This window comes from Aethalodelphis obliquidens, unplaced genomic scaffold (genome assembly GCF_003676395.1).
Source record: "Aethalodelphis obliquidens isolate GAN/ISIS:26980383/991018 unplaced genomic scaffold, ASM367639v1 scaffold24, whole genome shotgun sequence".
Classification (NCBI taxonomy): Eukaryota; Metazoa; Chordata; class Mammalia; order Artiodactyla; family Delphinidae; genus Aethalodelphis; species Aethalodelphis obliquidens.
Window position 1 is genome coordinate 24,729,693 of NW_020837968.1, and position 17,860 is coordinate 24,747,552.

The 17,860-nt window shown below is 40.3% G+C and overlaps 1 protein-coding gene across 1 annotated transcript in view; it reads left to right on the top strand.

Moving 5' to 3' along the window:
- PLD5 (phospholipase D family member 5) overlaps positions 1 to 17,860 on the top strand; it is a 492,703-nt gene that overhangs the window by 282,884 nt on the left and 191,959 nt on the right. Inside the window, exon 3 of the mRNA XM_027122453.1 lies at positions 4,610 to 4,778. Coding sequence (XP_026978254.1) covers positions 4,610 to 4,778 — 169 coding nt within the window. The remainder of the gene's footprint in view (positions 1 to 4,609; positions 4,779 to 17,860) is intronic.

Below are 17,860 nucleotides of genomic sequence, written 5' to 3' on the forward strand. Positions count from 1 at the left end.
TGGTCACAAGTGGATGTACATTTACTGCTCTAAGGTCTTGCAACAGTATTCCCCATTTGGCTTAACAACTGGCAGAAGAGTGGCATTGCATGGATACTGACAGGCCATGTTTTAAGAAATGATCTATGGGCAGTTGCAAACCTTTCTTGCTTCCAACTTTATAGGGTACTGTCTCTTGTTAGGATAAGTGACTTCTGGCTTAAGGCTAGTTTTTACAGGTTGGGCATTTATAGCCTCCCAGGGATTCCTTTGTCCCAAGGAAATTAAGGAAGGTTAACTGCGTGTAGAATATGACTGGGAATAGGCCCTTGTTCTTCCAGCTGATTTGCCTTAGTCAGAATCAAGAAAAGGGGCTGCTCGGGTCCTCCTAATCGTAATATGACTCTGAAGGAGCCCAGAAAGTCTCTTCCCAGTAGTGGGTTAGGACACTCAAGGCACAGCTAAAAAGGCGTGTGAGATCAAATGCTGTTCAGATTGACAAGAGAGAGGCCAATGAAGAAACAGGTGTGAGGCTTTCCTTTGACACCAGTCACAGTACAGCTTTTGGAGAAAAGAGGCACAGCGTGAGAGATCAGGACAGAGTAAGTGGCCCCCCGTATCAATTAAAAAACTGGTTTTCTTACTGCCACGTCAAGGACCACCCAGGGCTCCTCGAAGGAGATAGACATCTCGCGAAGGGGAAGCTCCCAGAATGCCCAGGCCACCTCAGTCATCCGTGGCCATCTTAGGAGCAGGAGCCCCCCTTCCCCTTCAGGACTGGGGACAGTCCCACTTTCAATGACCTGTTTGTTTGCAGACTGGGCATGGACCAAGGGGTTCTTTTTGGCATTTTGGGGCCCACTGGCCAGTTGACTTGCATTTGAAGCGTTTCCCCTTGCTCGTTTTACCTCCAGGTGATTGGTTAAACTTCCTTGCCCCCCTTGGTTTGTCCTGAGGTTGCAAGGCATGGCTGACAGCTATGGCCATCAGTTTAACTTGAGTCCTGGCCTGAGTGTTTTCACATCGGGTTTTCTCTTCTTCTCAGCTGGATCTCAATTATCAAATACCCCAAAGGCCACCTCTAGGAGTTGGGGCATCAGGATTTGTGGGCCTAATTGTAACTTTCGGAGTTTCCACCTAATATCAGGGTCAGACTGGCAGATAAAATGTTGTCCCAGCCAGGATTGACCCTCAGGAATGGATGGATCAATGTTAGTAAATTTTCTAAATGGTGACAGAATCACAGGTTCTTTTAATATTCCTGTCATTTTTTGCCTATGTCCATAACTGAAAGGAATGTTAAATTTCAGTTAGAAATGAGGGAAAATAAAGATCAAGCTCATAGGTCCCCCTAAATTCTATCCATGGATCCAAGGTTAGGAATATCTGGTCTAAAGATTTCTAAAAGAAATCGGGAATCCTTATTGTATGCGTATCAGAAACCATGTAGGTGGTATGAAGAAAGGGGTGGTGCAGAGCCACCTACAACTGTACAATTACTCTATATCCTTTATTTTGTATGTTTGGTTTATCTGGGCTTCTTGATTCTTCTTTGTCTTTCTCAGCATGGCTTTTATATTGAAGTAAAATTGAAACTAGTTAGTTCTGTTTGTTAAATGATGTTCTATTTTTGTTTTGTTTGCTTGGATTCTTTTTTTGTTTGATTTTTAAACATATTCCTTAGTCATAGGGGAGGCTAAAACTGCTGATTATTTGGGATCATTTCTTCATACTATGTCTACCTTCTATCTACATAGATAATTGGACTTTAAGTGTGGATAGAATTAAAATATCCAACTTCAACTTCTGTCTGTTGCCTTCAAAGGTTTTGAAGTAGGTAAAAAAAATCCCCTCTCTCCACCTTTTTGACCCTCTCTCTCCTTGGTTTCCCAAACACTGCATTCTCCTGGACCTCTCTTGTCTTCCTGCTTCTCTTTTGGTCCCTTCTGAATCTCCTCATCCGTTTCACACTCTACCAACCAGAAAAATGTAGGCATTCCCCCCACATTAGGCTTTGGGCTCGTTTTCTCTTCTTTTTCCCCTTGATAATCTCTCTCAATGCTCACCCCTTTCCCGTGTTCCTCATCAGTTTTAATGGACCCTCTACCCTCTACTGATTGTCGTCTCCCTTCCAGTGGTATACATGTGTGCTGTCAGAGTTAGACCCCTAAAATGTACTTGGTTGCTCTCAAAAGCATCAAAATTAAGTCCAGACTTCTCTTTCTGGTCCACAACCTCTACAGTGTGGTCCCTACGACACTGCCAGTCTTCTCCACCATGGCAAGCCCCTGCCATAACTCTCTTACCTCACACTTCCCTTGGCCAACCAACTCTCAAGTATCCAAATACACCTAGAATATCTTTCTCTTCCAGCTGACCCATAAAAATTATATCTTTGAAGACTCATTTCAAGTCCCACTTTCTCCAGTTCCAGATGCTCCCAACCTAATTATTTTTTCCTCACTGCTCATGTTCCAGTGGTACTTTAGATGGTGCCTTATCCATCTAATTAATTCTTACTCTTGTTTTGCCATTTATTAGAGCCTACCTCCTATTTAAATCATTACGTATGAGACTGGCTCTTTCACTAGATTATAAATTCCAGAGGACTAGGGAGTTTTGTCATAGTCATTTCTGTGTTAGGTACAGTAAATGACTTGCTTGTCCTGTGCTCATAAGGTCTCAACAAGATTTAATTCATTTGTGGGTAGTGGTTGGATGATTGGACCCTAAAATTGTGAATGTCTCTAAGACATATACCCAACCCCATTTTGGCTATGATATTCATCAAATACACAAACATATTACTGACAGTATTGTTTTTGTTTCTAAAATTGGCTAAATGGAACAAGTCTCACTAAAATAAACAGTTAACAGTTTTAGTGAGAAGTTCTGGATTCTGTATTAGAAGCTGAGATTCATTCTATAGGTATTTCTTGAGCTCTAATTATGTATCCAGCACTAGGGATGCATAGCTTTGAATAAAAAGATCTGTTCTAGAAGGGCTTACACCCTTACCCTAACCCTATCTTCATAAGAGTTTGGAGTTTCCTGTCAAGAGTTGCAGGAGAATTTACATTTCTTAAACTGGAAAAAAAACCTGTTTATTCAGTGGTTTATTCACAGTGGTTAAAAATCCACCTGCCAATTCAGGGGACATGGGTTCGAGCCCTGATCCAGAAGATGCCGTGGAACAACTAAGCCCGTGCACCACAACTACTGGGCCTGTGCTCTGGAGCCCGTGAGCCACAATTACTGAGCCCATGTGCCACAACTACTGAAGCCCACGTGCCTAGAGTCTGTGCTCTGCAACAAGAGAAGCCACCACAGTGAGAAGCCTGCGCACCACAACAAAGAGTAGCCCCCTCTTGTCACAACTAGAGAAAGCCCACGTGCAGCAACAAACACCCAACATATCCAAGAATAAATAAATAAATAAATTTATAAAAAGAAAAGTCAGGGAATTCCCTGGTAGTCTAGTGGTTAGGACTCTGAGCTTTCACTGCTGAGGGCCCAGGTTCGTTCCCTCGTCAGGGAACTAAGATATTGAACTTCCATGCCAGTGACCTTTCAAGGATGCCCCATGGTATTCAGATTTTTAAAAATAATAATAAAATAAAATAAAAATAAATAAATAAATAAGATTTTAAAAATAAATTTAAAAAACTAAAATGTTATGTGTCACCTGGCTAACTCAGAAGTGAAAACCACACAGCCTTAGCTGCAGCACCAACGCAAGCCACAGTGTATATGTTGTCAACAAATAAGGAAGTATAAAAAGAAAAGACACATTTATTAGGATATTGCTGATTGTAGTTTATTTAGGGCTTGGTTATTACTATTATTTTATATATTCCCTATCTCGAACTTTAATAAAGCCCTGCAACAGGCCAGTTTTTATTTATTTATTTATTATTATTATTATTTTGTGTGTGTGGTACACGGGCCTCTCACTGTTGTGGCCTCTTCCCGTTGCGGAGCACAGGCTCCGGACGCACAGGCTCAGGGCCATGGCTCACGGGCCCAGCCGCTCCGCGGCATGTGGAATCTTCCCGGACCGGGGCACGAACCCGTGTCCCCTGGGCAGGCGGACTCTCAACCACTGTGCCACCAGGGAAGCCCAACAGGCCGGTTTTTAAATTTCCTTCTTAGTATCATTTTATGCCTTAGGCTGGGAAGTACTAACAGAGGTTTTAAGCAATAGTAATAGCATTTACTATTTTTATTTTCTAGTAGTAATAAAACATAATATTTTAGTTTCTAAACTAGTTCTAATATATGTCCAACATTGTACTAGAAACTGGAGATATTACTAGAGGAAGATGCTTGTGTAGGAAGCTCTGGACTTTTTCTCAAGGCTAGTTTGGCACTGGACATTAGGGACATATACCATGATTTTCTGAAATATGAGTGCTAACTGAGGAGAAATTGAACATAAACTCTCAGAACACAGTAGATTAGCATAGGGGAAATGTTAAATGCCTTTGTTGAAAAATGTAAATTATAAGGAACATATACATTCAGAAAGAGTAAAGAGTATTTTTCAGATGTCTCTGTATGCATGTGTAAAGATCTGTGGCTTCAAATTTGACTAGATTTTGTTTGTTTGTTTTTCAAAATCTTTTCTAAGAATTGCCCTGGTGGAAAATATTCCTGAAGGCCTTACCTATTCAGAAAATGCACCATTTCACTTATCACTTTTCCAAGGCTGGATGAATTTACTCAGCATGGCCAAAAAGTCTGTTGACATAGTATCTTCCCATTGGGATCTCAACCACAGTCATCCATCAGCATGTCAGGTAAGCTGCATCCTCTAATGTGTGTGACAATTTTACTTATGTGCATTTTATACTCAGTATTCTTGCTTCCACTCCTCAAGTTCAAGCTCATTTTTTCAGTCTATCTATACCCATAGTTCATGTCCAGTATTACATTTATATGTATGTGCCATTGTTAATCGTAGGTTGCTCAGCTTCTACTAGAATGCAGTGCTTTCAAGGGCAAAATCACATCTCATGTTTGCAAACAAGAGGCTCTCTATGCAGCACTGCTGTATCGGACAACTTCAGAGGTGTCTTGTGGTGTCCATTGATGGCACACCCCAGAATTCTGCTTTGCACAACCTGCATGTTTACAGTTTCAATTCCGTAACTGCTTGCTGAGACATTTAATTGGTTAATTGGTGTCCTAATTTGTCTTTGTGGCTCAGAGCCAACTTTTTTAATAGTGGAGTCACACTTCCCAGTATAGCTGTATATTCTTGACTCTGTCATATTTGAGTGAAGAGGAAAAAGAAATTTACTAGTTATAAGAACGGCCTTTAGAAAACTGACTAAATGATCTGAATGATTTCTGAATGAAATGTCCTGGAGATAAGAAAATGATCCTGGTAATCTTTTTTTTTTTTTAATTTTTGAATTTTATTTATTTATTTTTTTATACAGCAGGTTCTCATTAGTCATCAATTTTATACACATCAGTGTATACATGTCAATCCCAATCGCTCAATTCATCACACCACCACCCCCACCACCCCGATCCTGGTAATCTTTAACATGTTTTTCTTTATGTTGGTACAACCATGATAGCACTGAGCTATCAAGTATATGACCATTGCCCTATACTTAAATGTCCTATGGGGGGGTCAAGGATAAAATTAATTTTGTCTGTTTGTATACAAAATGTGTTGGCATTAAGCCTATAATCATTACCTCATTGGTGCTTTGATTTGCTTCAATTATACTATTTTAAAGTCAAAAGATATTAGAAAATAGGTACAAATAAACAAAAATCCCATAAAGGCTATACTAAGAAGAACTGGATAATTTTACTAATTATATTCTGCACTGTTCTACCTCTGCTGAAGCAGGTGCTTCAGGTACTTATTGCAGCATTTATCATCCCAAAACTTAGTGGTTTATAAAAATAACAATTATTTTTGTATTCATGATTCTGGGCAGCGTTTGTCAGAGAACTTGTCTCTGATCTAAATAGTGTTGGCTGAGGTGACCTACCTGGGGCTGGAGGGTGCAAGATGACTCCTCACATAGGAGCATCTTACCTCAGATGGCTGGAATGTCTAGCAGCTGGCTGGACTTCTCTCTGTCTGTATGTGTCTGTCATCATTCAGTAAAGCGGCTTGAATTATTTACCTGTGGTTATATCCTAAAAGGGCAAAAGCAGAAACTGTGAGACCTCTTAAGACCTGAGCTCTAGAATCCCAATTGCTTCCACCCTATTCTATTGGTCAAAGCAAGTCACAACTCCAAGATGAGAGGGGTAGCATCCATATGGGAATGTGGAGAATTGTTGGCAGGCATCTTTGGAAATTATATACCACAGTGCACTCTGGCCACAGCAATCCATCTGTCTCTCCCACATACAAAATGCACTTCTCATCCCCCAAAACTTGTATCCCATTACAGAAAAGGCTCAAAGTCTAGGATCTCTTCATCTGCATCAGAACAGGATCTGAATAGGACTCCTCATGAGGGCTTCTCTTGATTTGGAAACCTGTGAACTAAAAAGACAAGATACATGCCCCCCAATGCACACCCCCAACATACAATGGCAAAATAGAGATGAGATAACCACGATAGATACTTCTATTCAAAAGGGGGAAGTAGAGAGCACAAATTAGTCATTGAACCCACAGCAGTTTTAAAAGCCAACCTGGCACACATCACCAGTTTTCCGAACTTGGAGAACAGGGAATGTCTCTAGACTGGGATCTAGTCCTGCTTCCTGGGGGTGCTTTCCTAATCTGCCGTTCTCAGAAACTCTTTGCTCCACCCTCTGTGTTTTTCTTTCTTTTTCATAAGAAATAGCCTGTGCTTGCTTCAGACTTATGTTCTTGGTTGGCTTTCTACCAGTAGAAATCTGAGGCCCCAGAGACCTCTTTTCATTTTAAACCACCTCTGTCCTTTTTTAGTCCAAAATGGAACAACCCCTTAAAAACTTCTGTAGACTTTCTATGTATCCAGTTATAATCCACTCTATTAGCAAAAGGCCACACCACAGAAAACTCACAGGTGGTCTTTTTCTACTTTGCACTGTGACTCAAGATGCTTCGGAACCTCACCCTTGAATTTTCCAGGAGCCCTTTTGAGAGGCAGCCCACCACCACCATCACTTTCAATCCTTCAGAGGTCTCAACATGGAATCGCACAGCCACAGCTTTGATTTGATCCTTACCCTGAGGTCATTTCTCATTTTGAGAATGTTTTTACTCAATTGAGAGACTGTCCTAGATTTTCTACATTTCTCTCAAAATTCTGCATGAAAATGAAATAGTTTCTTCTTATCATATACCACCAAAACTTTGATTGATAATCTGCCTGAACAATCTCCTTAGCCAGATCTCCAAATCCACTAGTCATATTTTCTATCTCCTACTTTACAGCAGGCAGTAGCATTGCCAAACTTTCTACCATTACTTTCTCAAGGCCTCAAAAGCAATTTCTTCACTGTTCTTCCAGCCTTGAGTAACAGAATGAGATTCCAGCCCCTACCACCACCGAGTCCCAGAGACAATGCCACATGCTTTAAGTTTCGCAACAGTCGTTTCTATTTAATTTTTTATTGTGGTATAACAAACAACTCCAAAACGCATTCATTATTATTTCCTATGATTCTGTGACTTGGTTGACAGTTCTTTTGCTTCAGTAGTGCTGGCTGGGATTACTTATGAGGTTGTGTTTAGGTGGGAGGGTAGCTGAAGCTGGACTGCCTGAGGGCTGGGCACATCTCATTCTCTGCATGTGGACACTCATCATTCAGTAATCTAACCCAAGCTTTTTATAAGGCAGCTGGATCCCAGGAGAGTGAAAATGAAAACTACAAGACCTCTTAATTCCTGGGCTCCCAGAACTTTACTTTGCTACATTCTGTTAGTCTGAAAAAGTCACATGGCCAGGCCACAATCACTGGAGGGACAAGAGACTCCAGGACGAACATACATGTACAGGAATGGGAGGAATTGTTGGCAGCCAAATTCCCAGGTGGTTTGTATACTCACAAACCTTTGAAAAGAGCTGAACCAAACCATTCTGACCTCTTGCTCTCTGAGCCCAGCAAACCCTCCTGGTGTTCAGACTCTGGGAGAAGATGGGTCATCAGAGAATGGCACAGCCTTTCTGCGTCACGGTTCCTGAAGTCACATCATGGTCAGTATTCAGTACTGCTCACAGGGCAGTGATGAAATGGATGCGTGAGGCTCTAGGTCTGTTTTGCCTAACAGTGTCTAGCATGGTGCTTGACGCATACTGGGTGTTCAGTAAATATTTGTTGAGTAGTAAATATTTGTTGAATGGAAAGATAAACAAAGCTGGATGCTAGTTAAAGTGGTCAGGACAGATTTTAATCAGTAATACTGTTGCAGTAGGGAAGAGGTCCAGGTGAAGGGAACTCAACTTAGATTTGTACAGAGATGCCCGGGTACTTTATATAGGAAGAATGAGGGAGATGGAAGGGCGTGACAGGGGCCTGAACAGGGTCAGGGAAGTAGAAATTTATAAAAAATGGTCCATGTGTGAACCCCATCTGGGATTGCTAGCTGGTGCTTTTCCAAGTTAGGCTCCTACCCTCCCACATAGGCTGGGAGACAGGGGCCTATCTTCAGGTGTTAGCAGAACAGCCTATTCTTTGGCAATCTTGAGCTTTCTTAGGCAGGCACTTTAATGGGGGCTAAGGTCATCCTAGAGATGTGGCCTTGAGCTGTTAGAAACCATGTTAGTGTTTGTTCAAGCCTTTTAATGGGGGAGGAGAGACAGAGGTAGGGCAGAGCAGGGTGGATGAAATGATTTGTGTTGAGAGTCTACAGTCTTTATAGGCCAAGGTTGAGGGCTGGTAGAGAAGTAGACTCAGAGGATCCTGGCTAGAGTTTGGTCAGGGAAAAAGTATTTGTCAGTTGCATGGCTTTAGAGTGAATTAAGGTCGATGTTACACAGGCAGAAAGAAGGTAACACTTAGCTTAATTCAAGTCACTCTCTAACAGCTGGCCTACTGCCAAGAAATGGAATTTTTCAATTTGCTGTCAGTAACCTGGCTATTACTGAACTCACCCAGCAGTCCTTTAGGAGGAGACCCCAGTGTGAACTGATATCTTCCAGTAGAGTCATTCTGCGCCCACCAGCGATGGCTTTTTGCTGCCTCTCATTCCCCTAACAGCACCAGGCTCCTTTACAGTTTAACACCAGTTGGTTTTCTTCAGAGTTTTGAGCTAATTTCACTTTGCCTCTTTACAAGGAGAGAGCTGCATTTGCAGACATGAAGGATAGAGGGGCTTTACCTGCTTAGGAAATTAAACGGACTCAAGCAGGATGTGAGACCCATCTCTCATGAACAGCTCTCCCTACTCCTGTCTGCTCTTGGCCCTGAGTACCATATCCTGGAAGGAGTGGTGAGCAGGAGGGAGGGGGGAGGTTGACAACGGAGTTCGGAGGGTTGCAACTTCAACAAGACAGTAACCTTTCTCCTGTCCTCTTCCTCTGGTCCACTGGTGGCCAAGTGACTGCCACTAGTTGAATACCAGGCATGGAGTGTAGTCTTTAAAGAAAGAACAAGCGTGTGGAGGAGAGTGCTTGGTGCCTGGTTTGCTCCATTTCCCATCTCCCCTCCCTGACCCTCAAGCCCTAGAGCAGTGTTTGCAAAAGGACTTAGGTTTCAATGGCCCAGAAGAACTTGACTAAATACCACATGTCTTGGGCCTTCAGAGATTATTTTTCAAGAGCCTGGCTCACTCCTTCCCGCCCTCTCACCACACCATAGGGGTAATTGTACAGAGATCAGGAATGGAAAAAAGAAAGCAGGTCCTTGCTGCCAGCTTTTTCTCTTCAGGTACACTTTAAAGATTCATATCCTGTTCTCTCCAGGCCATCAAGTTTTACCATTTCTACCAAGGAAGGTACTGGCTGAAAGCCTATTTGATTTAAATTTTACCTGATTTTATCTTTCAAATGGAAATAGGAAATTAAAGACTTTACCCAACCTTTCAAATTTTGGATGGCTAATCTTTGGACCTTGGAGCATGTTTTTATTTTTACCAAGCCCTCATAAATATTGGGATATAGTCATTGATTGACTTATTGCACACAGAAAAAAGAATGTTAAGAAAATGAAATTCACACTGTAATTACTCAAGTGAGCTAATTAAAATTTTTAAAAGATGATTCAGAAAATTGGCTCAGGTTCATAGCTTATTTTCCATTAATATATTTTTAAAAGAAAATACTTTTATTTTGAGAGGCACAATAGTCAAACAGGACTATTCTAACAGACTCCTAAACCAACAGAGCCTGAAAAGTCCTAAACGGAAACCATAAATGGTAAATAAATAAGTAGGAATTATAACTGAAAAGCAGCCCATCTACTTATCATAATGCAGCTGTAAGCAAAATACACCAAGGAATGGTATAGCCAGTGGCAGGCAGGCCCCAGCTCAGCAGAAAAGGGACACAAATAAACATGGCACATGACATCTGTGTCTTCTCTGGATGTCTGTGTCCTCTCTGGATGCCATTTTGTAAGAGTGAGCTATGGTCATTATTAATAGGATGATGAATGCCTACATTTTTTTTTTCATTTGCCTGGAAATAGACACATTCATTAAAAATGCACTTTTAATCTGTGCTGCCAAAGGGTCGCTATTTTAATTCCCGCTCTGAAAAACTCATCTTGTTTTTCCTACTTCGCCCTGGGTGTTGTTAATCTTTTTGTGGTTGTTTCCTTCTGTGCTGAAAGAAACTGGGCAGTGACCTTGTTCTGGATCACAGTCATGTTAAGGGCTAGTGAGGTCTACAGTTCCATGGAAATTATATTTTCATATTTAATCAAAAGGCATGGTTGGGCTAAGGGTTTTGTTTCTTTCTGTCCGAATGATGAGTTTAGACCCTGAAACATTGAATTTCTAGGACAACTTGATTGCTAATTTATGGGATAAAATGACGGAGATTTATGAAATCAAGACTCTTTAGGAAAAGCCAGGAAATATGATTTGACAAAGGCTTCTTAGTAGAGCTACCTAATTCACTGAGCAAAAATGTCCTATTCTCTATGAGTTCATTGGAAGAAACCAAATAAAATAATGAATGAGCTACAACAACTGAATCTTAAAGAGATGTATTTATATGAAATCAATTAGTTACTGGTCTACAGTGAGCCACGATTACCAGTGGATGATACATCACAATTGTTTAATTTTGAAAAATTATGATTTTTAAAATTGAACAGTATTTGCTCAGTTTAGTAACTAGCATGTTTGAAAGTTCAGTGATCCAAGAGGTTATTTTGGAAAGCATAAGCCAGGATCCTGTCTCTACACAGTAAGTGGTAGGCAGACTGTCAGTGGTAGACAGACTATAGAAATGAGTCAGGAGTATAGTTTATATTTCTTTTTATCTACTTATTAGCTGTGTGACTTTGAGCTAGACGCTAAACTCTCTGTGCCTCAGTTTTCTCATCAGCAAAATCAAGGTGATAACAGAATCTACCCTCATAGGTTGTTGTGTAGATTAAATTAGTTAATACATGTAAAGGGTATAGAACAATCTTTGACCATTTAGTGCCTATGTAAGTGTTTATTGTTAAATTCATGAATGTTATCATTCACATTTACTTACTTAGGTGCACACTGCAACTTTAGTTCGAGTCAGTTTAATTGTAGTAACAAATAATGAGTTCTTACTGGGTACTTTACACTAGAATCCAAGATGGTTACCATGTAAAATTAAAAGAGGAATATAATTTCTACAAATATGAGACTCTGGGTAGATAAGAAGGATTAGGAAAATTATCATTATATATGGAATTCTAACTTTTATTTATTACAAATTTTTACACACAAACACACACACAGTGTCTTGCTCTCACCCGTCTGTCTATCTATGTATACATATATACATGCATACACATATATCCCTCTGGACAACTGACATCTTGAATCTTGAATACGCAGGAAGTAATGTGATCTTATCCAACCTACAGCCACTTCTGATTTTTGTTAGTTGGTCAGTTGGTTGGTGTTTTGCTCCTTGTTTTTGTTTAAGTTGAAGTCCCCTAAGGCCAGGCAGCATTAAGTGATCTCACTTTGGTGGGATGCATCCTGCCATCCCTTGATTAGGCAGCTGCATCCCTGTGTGACTCAGGTCTCCAGGCCCTGTCTTGTAGCCCACTCATTCCTTCCTAGCAATATTCTTCCTAACTGACTATCAATGTAGATTAAGCAATAGAAGAGAGATTTTGTTTCAGCCAACTATAAACCCTTTCCTTGTGATGTTTGTTTCATAGCTATCTTCATGATTTGTTCATAAATGATATTGTTAACATTTTCTATTACTATCACTTCATACTTTGACCTGTAATATCTCTTAGCCATCCTCAGGGAGCCTGCAGTCTGGTGGAGTCAGCTAGGACTCCACACACTCCAGTACTTCTCATTCCCAGTCTCCACCATCTTATTGATTCTCCATCTTCAATGCCCTTCTAAGCCCACTCTTCCTTTCTTTCCCATCCCTGCTGTTCCATTCCCTCTCCAAGTCTACTGAAGTAGTCTTTACACTCATTCATCGTGCAAACGATCAGCATCTACTCTGCAACACGGGTATTTCTGGAACCCGGGAGAATCCTATTTTTGACAATGTCGTTTCCATGTAAAAGTCTGATAAAAGTATCCAGAAATGTTGCAGCCTCATCATAATATTTAATTAGAATTTCTTTTCTTTATTACTATTTTGTAATCTAGGAAAAATAAAATCACAATAGTTCCTGCTTTTCATTTTGCCTGAAAGGAGATGAGCATAGTTGGTGGAGAGGGGTCCTTTAAATAATTGAAATTCTTCCAACCTGTTGTAATTAAGAGGTTGGTATATTGTAATTAGTAGGTTGGAGTGAGACAGCCAGAGAAGGTAGGATATTATGATACAACATGGAAAATGCACATTTCATCCTTTGTTTTGATGTAGATCTGAGGACTTGAATACATTTTTACTATATTATGGCAAACTTCCTATAGTCTATTTTGTGCTTTTATGGAATTATAGGGAAAAATAAAACATGTATAAATTAATTAGAACATAATTAGGATACATACTAATGCTCTGTTGTTATTTGGCTCAGTTTAGAATCCATTATTTTTTTTATTTTCAGTTCTCAAAGTTTGGTTTTATGGAAAAGGCAAACTATCTAGGAGGCATTTGCTACAGTGGAAAGACCACAGGTTTGGCATCAACCATATTTGACATGACCAGCAGTTTAGTAGTTGTGGTCACACTGGGCAAATGTCATAATCCCTCTGATCATCAATTCCCTCATCTATAAAATGGATTTAATAATGCCTGTCTCATTTGATTGCTTTGTAAATTTGATTAGATAGTTTGTGAAACAGCAAATAATGGAGCTCATAAAAGATAGTTGCTGTTTTCATTTGATTTTTGTTTTTCTAGTGCAAGACATTTACTTTCAAATTCCATACAGGAATTTACTTTATCATTTTACAGCAGGAATAACTTTCAGCTCTCCATCAAGTTCTCAACTTATATTAAAGGAGGTTAAGATAATTCTTCCCAGAATAATAATTCAGGTGGTTCTTCAAAGTTTAGGTGAAGAAAAGAGAAAGAAAAATGTGCATATTTTCAAGTAGATTCTTACCCTTCTGTCCCAGTATGGCAACTTTCAGCCATAACGACCAGTAAGAATCACCTGGGGAGCCTTTGAAATATACCTATGTCCAAGCTCACCTCAGATCAGTTAAATTAGAATATTTGGAGAGGGGCTTAGGGTCTGATACCTTTTAAAAGATAACTTGGGGATTCCATTGTGCAGCCAGGGTTGAGAATTACTGCTCTAAACCATCCCAGTCTAATAAACAGTGTGTGATTTTTATAGATTTCAGGATAGAACCAAGTTGGTCCCTTTCTGCTTAGTCAACTTAATTTTACCTGTTTCGGTTTAATCCTGTTTATTCCAGTTGTTCTCTCACTGATGATGTAAAAGGGTGACAGCTTCTATTTCACTGTTCCACATAAACAGTAGGTTCTCTTCAGCCTTCTCATCTCCAGACTGAATAACTCCTGGTCAGTATCAACATGAAAATAGTGTCATCTTATGAAAAGACTGTCCCCTTCTTTCAAAATAGTATCTTTTTTGTTCCACAAAATCAACACTTGACACATGCTTATAAATTAGCATTCTTCTGTTTGAAATGTGGCCATAGACTAATTTTGAATGTGCCTTTACTGAACAAACATTTATCAAGGTACTGTGCTGTTTGCTGGGGACACAAAATCAAATGAGCAATGAGTAGTGGGGGAGACAGAAAAACCAGTGATAAGAATACAGAGTGGTAGAGCAGTGATGAAAGGAGCTGTCAGCGAACAGGTTTGTGCAGCTTTCTCTCCGCTCTCAGCAGAGCCCTCCTGACTCTTGTGGCTTCTGGTCCTCCCTCAATGCAGTTCTTAGTGAATTCCTGCTGCTTCTGTATGCTTTTGCTCCCCCATCTGTTGAGTAATTCTAATTATGTTCTTGCTTGCTTTCCAATATATTTCTAAGGAAAATCGTCATTCATATATAAACTCATAAACACTATGATTAGCAAGAGTTTAACCTCTTTGCTTCTTTTAGAATCCAATCATATAGACATGAATAAATCATGAACCCGAAGACATTCTTCTCAATTATTTTCATTAAATAATAACTTTTCTTTAAAGTTGTCTTAGTTTTGTTTACCTATACGCTTGATTGTTTTCTCTCTAGACATTCGCTCTGTATTTCCTATGGTCTATTGATGTTTTTGGAACTTTTTTTTAAAAAGAATAGGTTGGATTTTTTTCTCATTATAATACCAATAGCTTCTTACTATAGAAAATTTGAAAACTACAGAGAAATGAAAGAGGACAAAATCATCCATGTGATCATCAACAAAAATTTTTTAATGGTTTGATATTTTATGCATAATTACATACATAGGCTCATATAAAGAAATTTGTATCTTAATTTTGAACTTAATGTCACACCATAAGCATCTTTCCATGTTATTAGAAACCCTGGTAAACATTATTTTAAATTGGTTGCATAATATACAATGTAGCATATACACCAGATTAAATGTAGATAACTTGATATTTCTCTATTATTGGACATTTAAGCTATTTCTTTTTTTCAGAAGTAAATTCTACTGCAGTAAATATTTCTTTTTTTTTTTTTTTTTTTTTTGCGGTACGCGGGCCTCTCACTGTTGTGGCCCGTCCCGTTGTGGAGCACAAGCTCCGGACGCGCAGGCTTAGCAGCCATGGCTCACTGGCCCAGCCGCTCCGCGGCATGTGGGATATTCCCGGACTGGGGCACGAACCCGTGTCCCCTGCATCGGCAGGCGGACTCTCAACCCCTGCGCCACCAGGGAAGCCCCAAACCATTGTCTTCTTTTTGCTCATTCACTCAGCATCAATTCTCAGAAGTAGGATTAGAGGGCTAAAGAGTCTGAGCTGTTTCTTAAGGCCATGGGGTTTTGGGGGAGCAATGTAGTAAATCCTCATGGTTGCTTCCTGGGGAAGCTGGGACCACTGGGAGAGAGTATGTGAAGGAATTCTGCCTCCATTCTGTGTGGGGCTCTCTGCCCACTCAGAATAAGTGATTGTGGAAGAGCTGGAGTGTTTGGCACCTCCTGGTACTCCTCCCTTGCCCCAGTCACATCACAGGCCACCATCTCCTGCAGTGCCATGCACACTCTTCCAAGTACTGCTGAATGCACTGCCAAGATTACGTTGTCCACCCACCTTTTGCAGCCAGACTGGACACTGGAGCAGCCTTAAAGCTACTTTCTAGTACTGTAGGAATCCAGCTGCCCAGATCCCTGTAATAAGCATGCTGCTCCTGATATTAATTCCTTGCTATTTCCTGTCCCTTCATGGGTATGATGAGCTTATTCATCTCTTTTCATCTGCCCCTGACAGGGATGGCTTTTTTCATACCCATGGGGTGCATAATTGTGAATAACCATCATTAGGCAAGGTCTTGGGGATTAACTCTTCAAAATAATTAAATCCCTTAATGGGATGGAACCTGGACTAATGAATGGACTGGCAGCCTGCACGCCTACATAGCAGATACTCTCTGCTGATATCAAGCGAATAATCCTTATTGCTTGCTACCCCAAAAGTGGATATTCTCAATTAAGTTACTGGGTCTGTGGCACGGTCTGAGTTCCGAAACTGTGATTGATCCATGACCACAGGACATTTGTGAACTGATGTAATGGCCAACATCTTCTGGCTTCAGATAAGGAATTCCATATTCCATCAGCATGTTCTGAAAACAGCTGGGGACTCTGGCCACCATCCCCAACTCTTCTCTTTTCCTCAGCCCAAGCCTAAGCATCCAGTTCATCACTGTACTGTCTCATAAATACCCGAGATCCTTCCTTTTTTTTTTTTCTTTTTGACTGCCATTGACACTAGCTCAGATCACATCATCTCTCACCAAACCACATACCAACCTTCTGATTTCTCTTTCAGCCTGCAGCCTTGCCCTGTACCAGTCCTTCTCCAATTTGTAGTCAAGAGTTTTCTTTCAGAACAAAAATTTGATTATGCCCTTCCCTATGTAAAATCCTTCAGAGGTCCACACTGTTTTCCAGGTGAGGTGTAGACTGTTTGTCCAGGCTTACAAGACCCTTCATGATGTGCTCCTACTTATGTCTCTGCCACAGATCTCCACCTGAATATTTTTTCTTTCCTCCCCTTTTTGGGGGAACTTTCCCTGAGTGCCTTGGACTGGGTTATTAGGGCCCTTGCTGTATTTCCCCTAGGCCTGTACCTCCTTTACCTATCATCTGACACATTTGCTGTATTTGCTTATTTATCATTTATCTCCAATACTTATTAAAGTCTGTGGCGCATAGCAGGCATCCAGCAAATGTGTTGAATAAATTTGCTCAAAAGACATTTTTCCTTGTCCTGGGGGTATTTGAGAGTAAAAGTTGACACTGAAAAATATATAAGTAAGTAATATATCTATACCCTTGGCAAACTTTGTGTATTTCAGTAAATATAATAAGTAAATAAGAAAATTTTAGTATGTGTTCTAAACTGAAGAAAACTTTTTTCAGTAAGTATAGTAACAAAAAATTTCAGTAAATATAGTAAATAAATAAGAGGTCAATCTTATAGATAATACTGACTGGTTAAATAAATGAACTAACAAATTGAGTCAAGAGGGGTTGATGCATGTGTGGTTTTGTCTGTTAAGTCACAAATTTAAAAAAAGTCAAGGCAAGTGTATTGCTTTAAAAGTACACTGTATCAGGCTTCCCTGGTGGCGCAGTGGTTGAGAGTCCGCCTGCCGATGCAGGGGACACGGGTTTGTGCCCCGGTCCGGGAAGATCCCACATGCCGCGGAGCGGCTGGGCCCGTGAGCCATGGCCGCTGAGCCTGCGCGTCCGGAGCCTGTGCTCCGCAATGAGAGAGGCCACAACAGTGAGAGGCCCGCGTACTGCAAGAAAAAAAAAAAAAAGGACACTGTATCTTCAAATAAATGCTAAATCTTGTTTTCTCATGACTGTATCATCAAGTGTTTAATCAGTCCTTATGTCCCTTTTTACTCTGATTTAAACTTTTTATCCTGTAATCATAAGCGCACACGCATATTTTGGTGCCTTTGTTTCTTTGGGATGGGCCTCTAGATGTGAGATTCCTGTGTGGAAGGAAGCAATATGTTAGAGTACTCTTTCCCCAAATCATTGACAAGAGTAAATGCTGCCACTCATAAATTATTTCTTGTCTCTTTGAGTGCAAAGAGAGATCTCTATATTGCTTTGTGTCATGCTTCTCTCGTCAACATAAAGCATCTCTTTATGTCTGCTAGCCATGTAGGCTTGCTCTTCTTAGGCTTG